This window comes from Leucoraja erinacea, chromosome 6, assembly GCF_028641065.1.
Source record: "Leucoraja erinacea ecotype New England chromosome 6, Leri_hhj_1, whole genome shotgun sequence".
NCBI classification, from domain to species: domain Eukaryota; kingdom Metazoa; phylum Chordata; class Chondrichthyes; order Rajiformes; family Rajidae; genus Leucoraja; species Leucoraja erinaceus.
In genome coordinates, this window is record NC_073382.1 from 2,868,604 (window position 1) to 2,881,499 (window position 12,896).

General features: G+C 46.8%; 1 protein-coding gene across 3 annotated transcripts in view; it reads left to right on the forward strand.

Annotated features, from left to right (window-relative positions):
* The window catches only part of LOC129697834 (sodium/hydrogen exchanger 7-like), a 72,042-nt gene extending 63,308 nt beyond the window's left edge, over positions 1 to 8,734 (forward strand). For all 3 annotated transcript variants that reach the window (XM_055636489.1, XM_055636490.1, XM_055636491.1), the window contains one exon: positions 8,469 to 8,734. In XM_055636489.1, the coding sequence (XP_055492464.1) occupies positions 8,469 to 8,719 (251 nt within the window). In that variant the 3' untranslated portion in view covers positions 8,720 to 8,734. The remainder of the gene's footprint in view (positions 1 to 8,468) is intronic.
* Positions 8,735 to 12,896: the final 4,162 nt, after the last annotated feature.

Here is a 12,896-nt window from a genome sequence, read left to right on the forward strand (position 1 = left end):
TAACTCATGAATAAGTTGATGTCCATATGCGGATGCAAATCTTTATTTTTTAAATTCAATCCCACAGAAGACAATTTTACTCACCTTCTGTCCCTTCTGTCCAGCTTCCGGGTTCACCGTTCGCAGGAGTTCCCACGGTAAACGCAAGAGTCAGTACGGATATCGCACTGGCCACTACGTCCATATAATGTTGCAATGTTCAACCACAAATGTGCAAGTCACTCTTGGAGAAATTCAAGCTTGCTTGAATTTTCTCCCGAGTCACCAAGTTACACGAGTACCTGCCGTTAGCGCCACGGTGGTCCACGGTGGTCCACGAATGCAATACAGTTATCGCACGAGGTTCCCACGATGTTCAACTCTGGTTCACGGAGGGAACATACGAACTCCGTACAGAGAGCACCTGTCGTCAGGATCGGGTCTCGGGTGCTGTAAGGTAGCAACTCTACCGCTGGGCTACCCTGCTGCCCTACAGCTCTTCCAGCTCTTGTGTTCAGCTCCTGATTCCAATATATCTGTAGTTACTTGTGTCTCGTCTGGTTATCTGCTGGTTTAAACTTGATGCAACAGCAGACATTAGAACTATATCGGATTTATAGCCGTCCCCATTCTGGTCTTAAAATAAATTTGTATTAGTGTCATTTTTAAGTCACAACACTTCCCGATATAAGTAGGATCTTAATCAGCAGTAACGTGATTTCTGGAGAAAGTCTGTGTGAATTTTTTTGGTGCAAGTGATAAGTACATTATTCCTTTATCAGAATAAATAAAGGAGGCTTGGTGGTTATGTCATTTGTCTGTAAGCCTTTGTAGGTAAATGGTGCAGGAGTTATTCTTAGAACGGAAGTGAAATCAAATAGCGGTCACATGGCAGTGAGGTAAAGACTGAAAACTTGGCACTGGGTCTCACCCAGGCACTTCGTTGTAATGCCCGCTCTTGCATCATTTCCTTGTTTAAGAAAGAACTGCAGATGCTGGAAAATTCGAAGGTGGACAAAAATGCTGGAGAAACTCAGCAGGTGAGGCAGCATCTATGAAGCAAAGGAATAGGTGACGTTTCGGGTTTGAGTCTGAAGAAGGGTCTCGACCCGAAACGTTATTACGGCGGCAGGCGCGGGCACACCACGACGCCCTGTGTCTCCCTTTCAAGGGAGATGCTAAAAATGCATTTCGTTGTCTCTGTACTGTACACTGACAATGACAATAAATTGAATCATCATCAATCATCATGTCATCTATTCCTTCGCTCCATAAATGCTGCCTCACCCGCTGAGTTTCTCCAGCATTTTTGTCTACCTTTGCATTATTTCCTTTGTAACTCAAACACTCTCTCCTCCAAAAACAGTCTCACTGCCTGAATAAAGAAATACACAAAATGCTGGAGGAACTCCACGGCAAGTAAGCCCTGCATCCCATCTCTCTCGGTCCATCACCCACCCTAGGCGTCGTACTAGTTTCATTGTCGTCCTGTTCAGTTTCATTGCCTGTATAACACGTGGTCACATTATCAAAGACGTACAGGTTTGTAGGTTAATTGGCTTGGTATCAATGTAAAATTGTCCCTAGCGTGCGTAGGATAGTGTTAATGTGCGGGGATTGCAGGTTGGAGCAGACGGGCCTGTTTCCACGCTGTTGTCTAAACTAAACTAAAATATTAAACTAAACCGAGCCCCCAGCCAACAATGGACCATTGTGGGCTCCACCATTCCTTGATCATCATTACATTTTTGAATATCTCTCTTTCTCACCATTTATATATCTCATTTCCCTTTCTCCTGACTCTCAATCTGAAGAAGTGTCTCGACCTGAAACCTATTTGTTTACTCCAGAGATGCTGCCTGACTTGCTGAGTTACTCCGGCTTTTTGTGACTATCTTCGGCAAATCTTGGAAATCTGCAACAGGGTGCTGGAAACAGTCAGGTCGTGACAGTGTGTGCAGTGGGGATGAAGAAAAGAGTGAAAATTACATTTTGAGTCTCTGACTTGTCATTGAAAACTGATTGTAACCTCGCACTCCATTCAGTGCAGACCTGTTGAACATTAGCATCAGACCGACTAACAAGTGTGGTGCTGCTGATTAGGGCACTGACTCCTATCCTACTAGCTGAACACCAGCCTCCTGATATAATTTCATCCCATCTCTCGGGCCATGACCCTCCCACTGAACAGCAGGTCATTGCCTTAGAAACATAGAAAATAGGTGCAGGAGCAGGCCATTCTGCCCTTCGAGCCAGCACCACCATTCAATATGATCATGGCTGATCATCTAAACTCAGTACCCCGTTCCTGCTTTTTCCCCATATCCCATGATTCCTTTAGCCCTAAGGGTTAAATCTAACTCTCTTGAAAACATCCAGTGAATTGGCCTCCACTACCTTCTGTGGCAGAGAATTCCATAGATTCACAACTCTCTAGTTGAAGAGGTTTTTCCTCATCTCAGTCCTAAATGTCCTACCCCTTATTCTTAAACTGTGACCCTGGTTCTGGACTCCCCCAACACCGGGAACATTTTTCCTGCAAGCCTTGCAGAATTTCATTGAATTTGTATCCCCTGGAGATGTTCCCTGTGCAAATCCCCAGCTTCATAGTTCTCCAATTATGCACGCCTTGCATCTTATAACTGCCCACCCCCTCCATCACACACTGGTCAACCTGCGGAACACCTTCGGCAACAGACTGGTTCCACCAAGATGCAGCACAGAATGCCACAGGAGATCCTTTTCCCCTGTGGCTATCAAACTGTACAACTCCTCCCCCTTCGGCCGTGGGGTGGACTGACTCCCCTCCCCACCCCCCCCCCCCCCCCCCCACCCCCCCCCCCGCCCCCCCACCCCCCCCCCCACCCCCCCCCCCCCCCTTCTCCCTCCCCAATCTTTGCACATTCCCAATCCTGGGCTTTCTGCTCGTCACTTTAATTTCATGGTTCATGTACCTAGTTGTGTTTTTGTTAGCCCTTGCTGTCTCCTCCCCTTCCTATCTCTCCCTCAGCCCTCGAGCTCCTCCTCCTCCTTTTCCTTTCTTTCCCCCCCCCCTCCCCCCCCCCCCCCCCCTCAACCCCCATCAGTCTGAAGAAGGGTTTTGGCCCGAAACGTTGCCTATTTCCTTCGCTCCATAGATGCTGCTGCACCCGCTGAGTTTTTCTCCAGCATTTTTGTGTACAAAACAGGCCCGTTTTATGACCGTTGGCAGACCAATTTCCCTCCTGGGATAAATCAAGTTATTTTATATAGTATCGTATAAGGTTCGTAAGTGAGACTATTCTGATGGATCCATTGTTTCAACCTGCTCTTGCCCTTTAGAACTTATTTTTCCTATCTTCAATCTCTCTTGCTTCTACTTTTGTGCAGTCCCTTCCCACTTCGAATAGCAGTGGGTGTCACAAATACATCAGTTGCCTACCCCAACCAACTCTCTAGACAGTTATCAGAGCATATGTGATAGGAGTAGAATTAGGCCATTCGGCCCATCAAGTCTACTCCGCCATTCAATCATAGCTGATCTATCTCCGCCCTAACCCCATTCTCTTGCCTTCTCTCCATAACCTCTGACACCAGTACTGATCAAGTATCTATCTACCTCTGCCTTAAATATTTCCACTGACTTTGCCTCCATGGCCTTCTGTGGCAAAGAATTCTGTAGTAACCTACAGTGGGCAACTACATACACTGGAAAAATATCACAAATGCTGTCTTGGTCCAATTTTCCAATTTCACTTTAAATATATGTGAACCAACATCAGTGTCCTCTCCAGACCAACATCCCTAACACTGAGTGCCTTGTTATACTGAGTCACTAACAATGCACAAGCCATACGATTTGCATGCCTGACATCAGGTTCCCCAAAGAAACATTTTGTAACAAGCTCAAGGCAGGAAGCTGCCAGGTAAATAGAGAAAAAGATTTAAGGATACGTTCTTTGAAGAAGTGCAACATCCCTTTTGACTCGGAGAAACCTCTGAGTCAAGACCATTTGATAAATTTGATAAATGTGAGGTTATCCATTATCCATTTTGGTGGCAAAAACAGGAAAGCAGACTATTATCTAAATGGTGGCCGACTAGGAAAAAGGGAGATGCAGCAAGAACTGGGTGTCATGGTACACCAGTCATTGAAAGTAGGCATGCAGGTGCAGCAGGCAGTGAAGAAAGCGAATGGTATGTTAGCTTTCATAGCAAAAGGATTTGAGTATAGGAGCAGGGAGATTCTACTGCAGTTGTACAGGGTCTTGGTGAGACCACACCTGGAGTATTGCGTACAGTTTTGGTCTCCAAATCTGAGGAAGGACATTATTGCCATAGAGGGAGTGCAGAGAAGGTTCACCAGACTGATTCCTGGGATGTCAGGACGGTCTTATGAAGAAAGACTGGATAGACTTGGTTTATACTCTCTAGAATTTAGGAGATTGAGAGGGGATCTTATAGAAACTTACAAAATCCTTAAGGGGTTGGACAGGCTAGATGCAGGAAGATTGCTCCCGATGTTGGGGAAGTCCAGGACAAGGGGTCACAGCTTAAGGATAAGGGGGAAATCCTTTAAAACCGAGATGAGAAGAAGTTTTTTCACACAGAGAGTGGTGAATCTCTGGAACTCTCTGCCGCAGAGGGTAGTCGAGGCCAGTTCATTGGCTATATTTAAGAGGGAGTTAGATGTGGCCCTTGTGGCTAAGGGGATCAGAGGGTGTGGAGAGAAGGCAGGTACGGGATACTGAGTTGGATGATCAGCCATGATCATATTGAATGGTGGTGCAGGCTCGAAGGGCCGAATGGCCTACTCCTGCACCTAATTTCTATGTTTCTATGTTTCTATTTAAAGTGAACAAATCTTCAGGATGGTATAACTCATCTTAAACCTATTCATTGGGTGGATGCAGAACCTAGTGGCCTAGGATAAGAGGAGTGCACAATCTCACAACCTCCCACACACACCTGCCTTGTTGGCCATCTTCTGCCCCACCTTACTTTAGCGATACAGCGTGGAAACAGGCCCGTTGGCTCATCGAGTCCACACAGACCAGCCATCACCCCATACACAAGCACTGTCCTACACACCAGGGACATTCTACAATTTTTACCAATTTACCAAGCCAATTAACCTACAAACCTGTCCGTCCTTGGAGCGTGCAGGAAACCTGAGCACCCTGGGAAAGCCCACGCGGTCAGGGGGAGAACGTACAAACTCCGTACAGGATCAAACCCGGGTCTCAGACACTTTAAGGCAGCAAATCTACCGCTGCGCCAAAGTGCCGCCCTAAATAGAACTGCCGCTCTTATAGAAACTTACAAAATTCTTAAGGGGTTGGACAGGCTAGATGCAGGAAGATTGTTCCCGATGTTGGGGAAGTCCAGGACAAGGGGTCACAGCTTAAGGATAAAGGGGAAATCGTTTAAAACCGAGATGAAGAGAACATTTTTCACACAGAGAGTGGTGAATCTCTGGAACTCTCTGCCACAGAGGGTAGTTGAGGCCAGTTCATTGGCTATATTTAAGAGGGAGTTAGATGTGGCCCTTGTGGCCAAGGGGATCAGGGGGTATGGAGAGAAGGCAGGTACGGGATACTGAGTTGGATGATCCGCCATGATCATATTAAATGGCGGCGCAGGCTCGAAGGGCCGAATGGCCTACTCCTGCACCTAATTTCTATGTTTTTATGTAAAGCAGATGACAAAGATTTCTCACATCCAGTTTATTCCCCTCCCCCCTCACACACACTTTCAGTCTGAAGAAGGGCTCCGACCCGAAACGTCGCCCATTCTCTGTCTCCAGAGTTGCTGCTTGACCCGATGAGTTACTCCAGCATTTTGTGTCGATTAAAGATTTTGAACTCTCATCCGGGCCAGATTTTCCTTTGATGTCGCAAGGTGTCTTTATGCTGCTCTTGCCATCTGTCAGCTCCCCGCAGCTGTCTTCTCCTTGGGTTTCTTCCAGACCTGGCAGGAAGCCATCCCCTGCATTGAGGATGTCGAGTCATGTGTGCCCTCGGGACTGCTTGTCCTCGTCCTTGCAGTTCAGGTTGAGGATATTGGTGGCGGCTTTTACCACCCACGAACAACACAAAAATCAGCGGGTCAGGAGAAAAGGAATAGGTGACGGTTCGGTCCGAAACCCTTCTTCAGCCTGAGAGTCAGTGGGAGGGTATCTGGGAGGTATGAAAAGATTCGAAGCAAATCAGAGCTGATAACCAAGGTGGAGCCCACAATGGTCCATTGTTGGGTGTGGAAGAAGGTATATATGGATGCGAACAGGAAAACTGGCAGGATGATTAGGGTGGGGGAGGGGCGAAGAGAGAGGGAATGCAGGGGTTACTTTAAATGGGAGAAATCAAAATTCATACCACATGGTATGATATTAGGTGCTGTTCTTCCAGTTTACGCTGGGCCTCACACGGACAGTGGAGGAGGCCCAGGACAGAATAGTCAGTATGTAAGTAAGTCAGTAAGTTTATTGGCCAAGTATTCACATACAAGGAATTTGCCTTGGTGCTCCGCTCACAAGTAACAACATGACATACACTGACAGTTACGAATGACTCAGAAACAACTAAACATTAATAATAATAAAACATTAATGATAAAGCACCATTGATCAAGCATGTGAACCAACAAAATACCAGATCAAAAGGAGGCTACAGATTTTTGGCTGTTGAGGAGAGCAATTACTCGTGGATAAAAACTGTTTTTATTTCTGGCTGTGGCAGCTTTGACAGACCGGAGTCGCCTTCCAGAGGGAAGTGATTCAAAGAGTTTGTGGCCAGGGTCAGAGATGATCTTGCCCGCTCGCTTCCTGGGAAGGGGAGTGTAAAATTTGTGGCTTCTTAATCACAGAATTACGGCATTAAAAGAGCTATTAAATCATTGAAAGCAAAATTAAAGCATGAAATATAATTTTTTGGGCCTTGTCATAATTTTAATTCTCCGCCATTGGGAATCAGCGGTGTAGTCTGAAGGTGTCGCTGCAGAACGGGGCACAGTTGTTGCGTTGCGGAGTCATTGTTGATGTTATTGTAGTGGTGCTACCGTTTACCCAGGCATTCCCAGAGCTGATTCATTGATTGAAAAACACAGCATGGACACAGGGCCTTTGACCTACCGACTCCACGCCGACCACCAATCACCATTCACGCTAGTTCTGTTATCCCACCACTTTTTTTTTTAATTAAAATTTTTTTTTTTAAATTAGAAGTACAATAAGTTACAGTAATATACACCACATATATCTTATTACATTTGTTGTACCCCTTCATTTTTTGAGCTTTAAGAAAGAGAGAAATAAAAGAAGTAAGGAAAGCGAGAAAGAGTCGTGATAGTGCAAGAAAGTGTTGGGAAAAGAAAGCCCATTAGAAAGATAGTTAGAGAAGAAAGTTAAGAAATAGACCCCAGAAAAGAATGAAAGAAAGAGAAACAATCGCCCTATTATTAAAAAAAAACTACGCAAACAGGGATATACCAACCATATTTTTCATCCCCCCCGTTACCAGATCCTGGCACCATTTATTTTTTAAATTACTGTTGCACCTTATGCTTGTAGTAAGTCCATAAATGCAGACCACGTCTTTTGGAAGTGATCTGCTTTGCCTGCGAGGAGGAGTCTCGTATCTTCCAGGTTATCCCACTTCATGTATTCACTCCCTGCACACGAGGGGCGATTTACAGAGGCAGATTAACCTACAAGCCCGTATATCTTTGGGATGTGGGAGGAAAGCAGAGCAGCCAGAGGAAACATGCGCGGCCAGAAGGAGAACGTGCAAACTCCGCACGGCCAGCACCTGAGGTCAAGATCAAAACCAGGTCCCTGGAACTGCGAGGCAGCAGCTCTACCAACTGCTTGCTCTTCCATGTTTGTCAGCAAATTAACCAACTGACCCAGACATCCCTGGGATGTGGGAAGAAACTGGAGCACCCAGCCTGTGGAATTCTCTGCCTCAGAGGGCGGTGGAGGTAGGTTCTCTGGATGCTTTCAAGAGAGAGCTAGATAGGGCTCTTAAAAATAGCAGGGTCAGGGGATATGGGGAGAATGCAGGAACGGGGTACTGATTGGGGATGATCAGCCATGATCACATTGAATGGAGGTGCTGGCTCGAAGGGCCGAATGGCCTACTCCTGCACCCATTTTCTATGTTCCATCACCAAAGAATGCTGCAGAGATAGATAGATTCTTGTTCAGTACAGGTGTCGATGTTTTGGGGAGAAGGCAGGAGAATGGGTTTGAGAGTAAGAGATAGATCAGCCATGATTGAATGGAGGAATCGACTTGATGGGCCGAGCGGCCTTTTTCTACTATCACTAATGAAAGTGCACACTCCGTGCAGACAGCACTCGAAGTTCGGATCGTACCTGGAACTCTGGCATTGTGAAGCAGCAGCAGCTCCCCCAGCTGCACCACTTTGCTGCCGCCTTGGCATAACCTTTGTTTTAAATGTGTCATGTGATAATCAGGCTCTTTAACAGTCTGTGTTGTGTTGTGTTTTCAGGGCTACTCGTGGGGGTGATCCTAAGGTACGGCATCCCATCCTCCAACAGCCACGGCAAGGTCCCTGTTGGCTGTGCACTGCAGGACAGGGCAGTGACCACACTCTTGGTCAACGTCAGTGGGAAGTTCTACGAATATTCCCTGAAAGGGGAAATTAATTCTGCGCAAATAAACAACGTGAAACAAGATGACATGTTGAGGAAGGTAAGCAATTTTGTATTCTCTGGAGTATTGGGAGATTTAGAAGATTGAGGGGGGGGGGGATCTTATAGAAACGAACAAAATTCTTAAGGGGTTGGACAGGCTAGATACGGGAAGATTGTTCCCGATGTTGGGGAAGTTCAGAACTAGGGGTCACAGTTTAAGGATAAGAGGGAAATCTTTTAGGACCGAGATGAGAAAACGATTTTTTTACACAGAGAGTGGTGAATCTGTGGAATTCTCTGCCACAGAAGGTAGTTCAGAAGGAGGCCGGTTCATTGGCTATATTTAAGAGGGAGTTAGATGTGGCCCTTGAGGGTATGGAGAGAAGACAGGTACGGGATACTGTTGGATGATCAGCCATGATCATATTGAATGGCGGTGCAGGCTCGAAGGGCCGAATGGCCTACTCCTGCACCTAATTTCTATATTTCTATGTTTGTGGCTAAAGGGATCAGGGGTATGGAGAGAAGGCAGGTACAGGATACTGAGTTGGATGATCAGCCATGATTATATTGAATGGTGGTGCAGGCTCGAAGGGCCCAATGGCCTACTCCTGCACCTATGTTCTATGTTTCTATAGTCCTTTTTTTTGTGACTGATTGAGAATACAGACCCTTCGGCCCAGCGAGTCCACGCCGACCATCGATCGACTATCCCGCTCACGCTAGTTCCGTTATTCCACCCTCTCATCCACTCCCTTCACACCAGGGACAATTTAGAGAGGCCAATTATCCTACAATCCCACACGTCTTTGGGATGTGGGAGGAAATTTACAGCGCCTGGAGTAAACCTACTTAGTCAGAAGCAGAATGTGCAAATTACACATGGACATCACCTGATGGCAGGATCAAACCTGGGTCCCTGGAGCTGTGAGGCAGCAGCTCTTCCCCATTTACTGCAATCAATGTTTTTAAGTATGGGTCCCAAATTGGTTGTTCCTAAGGGGAACTTTCACAACCAAATTCGAGAAGTTTGTGGTCCAAAAGAGCCTGCCAAACAACAGAATTTGATGTGGTTGGCTATTCCTGTTAAATACACACTTATTCTATTCTCTCGCATCTGTTTTTAAAATCAAATTTGTAGCAGAAAGCTGGGTTTGTTCTTTGTTAGAAAGGTACGTTCAATGTTATAGAGTGATACAGAGTGGAAACAGGCCCTTCGGCCCAACTTGCCCACACCGGCCAACATGTCCCAGCTACACGAGTCCAACCTGCCTGCGCTTGGCCCATATCCAAACCTGTCCTTTCCATGTGCCTGTCTAACTATTTCTTAAATGTTGGGATAGTCCCAGCCTCAATTACCTCGTCTGGTTGTTCAGAAAAGTGCGAATTTAAATTGGTCAAAATGGCTTTTCGCATGGAATTAACTCCGGCGTCTTGCCATTTTGTCCATAAAAGATTAGAAGCCCTTTGTGTTGCGAATCACTTTGAACATAAACTTCATGATCTAGATACCTGCATCAACCATACTGTTAGATAGACATCGCTCTGCTATCGGTCAATCATCGCCCATCGGAGATGCTGCCTGACCCGCTGAGTTATTCCAGCAATCTATCTCCAATACTCCATGTGCAGCCTCACCGATGTCCAATAGAACTACCACATTACATCCCAATTTCTATACTTGACTGTGGACACAGAATGCTAGAGTAACTCAGCGGGACAGGCAGCATCTCTGGAGAGAAGGAATGGGTGACGTTTCGGGTCGAGACCCTTCTTCAGACTGATGTCGGGGGAGAGGATGGGACAAAGATAGAATGTAGTTGGAGACCGTGAGACTAGTGGGAGAACTGCGAAGGGGGAGGGGATAGAGAGGGAAAGCAAGGGCTATCTGAAGTTAGAGAAGTCAATGTTCATACCGCTGGGGTATAAACTACCCAAGCAAAATATGAGGTGCTGTTCCTCCAATTTGCGCTGGGCCTCACTCTGACAATGGAGGAGGCCCAGGACAGAAAGGTCAGATTGGGAATGGGAGGGGGAGTTGAAGTGCTGAGCCACTGGGAGATCAGTTAGGTTAAGGCGGACTGAGCGGAGGTTTTCAACTAAACGATTGCCGAGCCTGCGTTTGGGCTCGCCGATGTAGAGATGTTGACACCTGCAACAGGTTGGAGGAGGTGCAAGTGAACCTCTGCCTCACCTGGAAATACTTTGGGTCCTTTGATGGAGTCAAGGGGGGGAGGTAAAGGGACAGGTGTTGCATCTCCGGCGGTTGCAGGGAAAAGCACCTGGGGAGGGGGTGGTTTGGGTGGGAAGGACGAGTTGACCAGGGAGTTTTGGAGGGAACGGTCACTGCGGGAAGCAGAAATGGATGGAGATGGGAAGATGTGGCCAGTAATGGGCTCCAGTTGGAGGTGGCGAAAATGTTGGAGGATTGTATGTGACGTCTGATGGGGTGGAAGATGAGGCCAAGGGAGACTCTGTCCTTGTTACGAATAAGGGGAGGGGGAGGGGGAGCAAGAGGGGAGCTGCTGGATATCAAGGAGACCCTAGTGAGAGCCTCATCTATAATGGAAGAAGGGAACCCCCGTTTCTTAAAGAATGAGGACATCTCCGAATGGCTGGTATGGAAAACCTCATCCTGGGTGCAGACGGAGGAATTGGGAGTAGGAGTAGGATACTGGAAGCAGGGTGAGTCTTTACTGGAAGCAGGGTGGGAAGAAGTGTAGTCACGATAGCTGTGGGAGTCAGTAGGTTTGTAGTAGATGTCAGTCAATAGTCTGTTTCCTGTGATGGAGATGGTGAGATCAAGAAACTGCAGGAAGATGTCAGAGATGGTCCAAGATGGTCATTCCTTCTCCCCAGAGATGCTGCCTGACCCGCTGAGTTACTCCAGCATTTTGTGTCTATCTTCGATTTAAACCAGCATCTGTAGTTCTTTCTTACACATTCTATACTTGACGGTTGTGCTGAAGGCCAGCATGCCTAAAGTCACTTTCACTTTTACATGCGTTTAAAATGTTGAACTTTGTCCCCTAACTAATAATTGTAGCTGGGCTACTTGCTGATCTAAAATCTGAGATTGATGGGAATGGTGATGATACTTGATGATTCTTTATTGTGACTTGTGCCTATAGTTAAGTTCTTTGTTTTTGCCCACAAAGTACACAAAACAGTGGCCACAAATGCACCGCCAAAGTTACAAAAAGTACTCGTCCCTTCTTTGTCCTCCCCCCCTCATGCCAGGTCCCCCCTTTGTTCTTGTCCCCCCACCCCGCTCCCCCCCCCCTCACCGGATCCCCCTTTGTTCTCGGGATTGGGTGGCATGGTAGCGTAGCGATAGAGCCCTTACAGCGCCAGAGACCCCGGTTCGATCCCGACTACGGGTGCTTGTCTGTACGGAGTTTGTACGTTCTCCCCGTGACCTGCGTGGGTTTTTTTTTAGATCTTCCGTTTCCTCCCACACTCCAGGGTTAACCATATAACCATATAACCATATAACAATTACAGCACGGAAACAGGCCATCTCGGCCCTACAAGTCCATGCCGAACAAATTTTTTTCCCCTTAGTCCCACCTGCCTGCACTCGTACCATAACCCTCCATTCCCTTCTCATCCATATGCCTATCCAATTTATTTTTAAATGATACCAATGAACCTGCCTCCACCACTTCCACTGGGAGCTCATTCCACACCGCCACCACTCTCTGCGTAAATAAGTTCCCCCTCATATTACCCCTAAACTTCTGTCCCTTAATTCTGAAGTCATGTCCTCTTGTTTGAATCTTCCCTATTCTCAAAGGGAAAAGCTTGTCCACATCAACTCTGTCTATCCCTCTCATCATTTTAAAGACCTCTATCAAGTCCCCCCTTAACCTTCTGCGCTCCAGAGAATAAAGACCTAACTTATTCAACCTATCTCTGTAACTTAGTTGTTGAAACCCCGGCAATTGGCTTGGTGTAAATGTAAAATTGTCCCTGGTATGTGAAGGGTAGTGTTAATGTGTGGGGATCGCTGGTCGGTGGGCCAAAGGGCCTATTTCTGCGCTGTATCTCTAAACTAAACTAAAGAACTCATACCGTCTTCGTCCCCCCTCCCACGCCAGGCCTCCTTTGTTCTTGGGTTTGGTTATTCAAATAAGTTAAGGGACATGCTTGAAAATGTGGTGGGTGAAAGCCGATATCATGAGCAGACAGGGCAGGCTTGACCAACTCTATGTGGCCACCACCACCTCATCCCTCACATCCAATGTTGGAAATGCATGTGACCATTCATGGTCAGTGTCTAT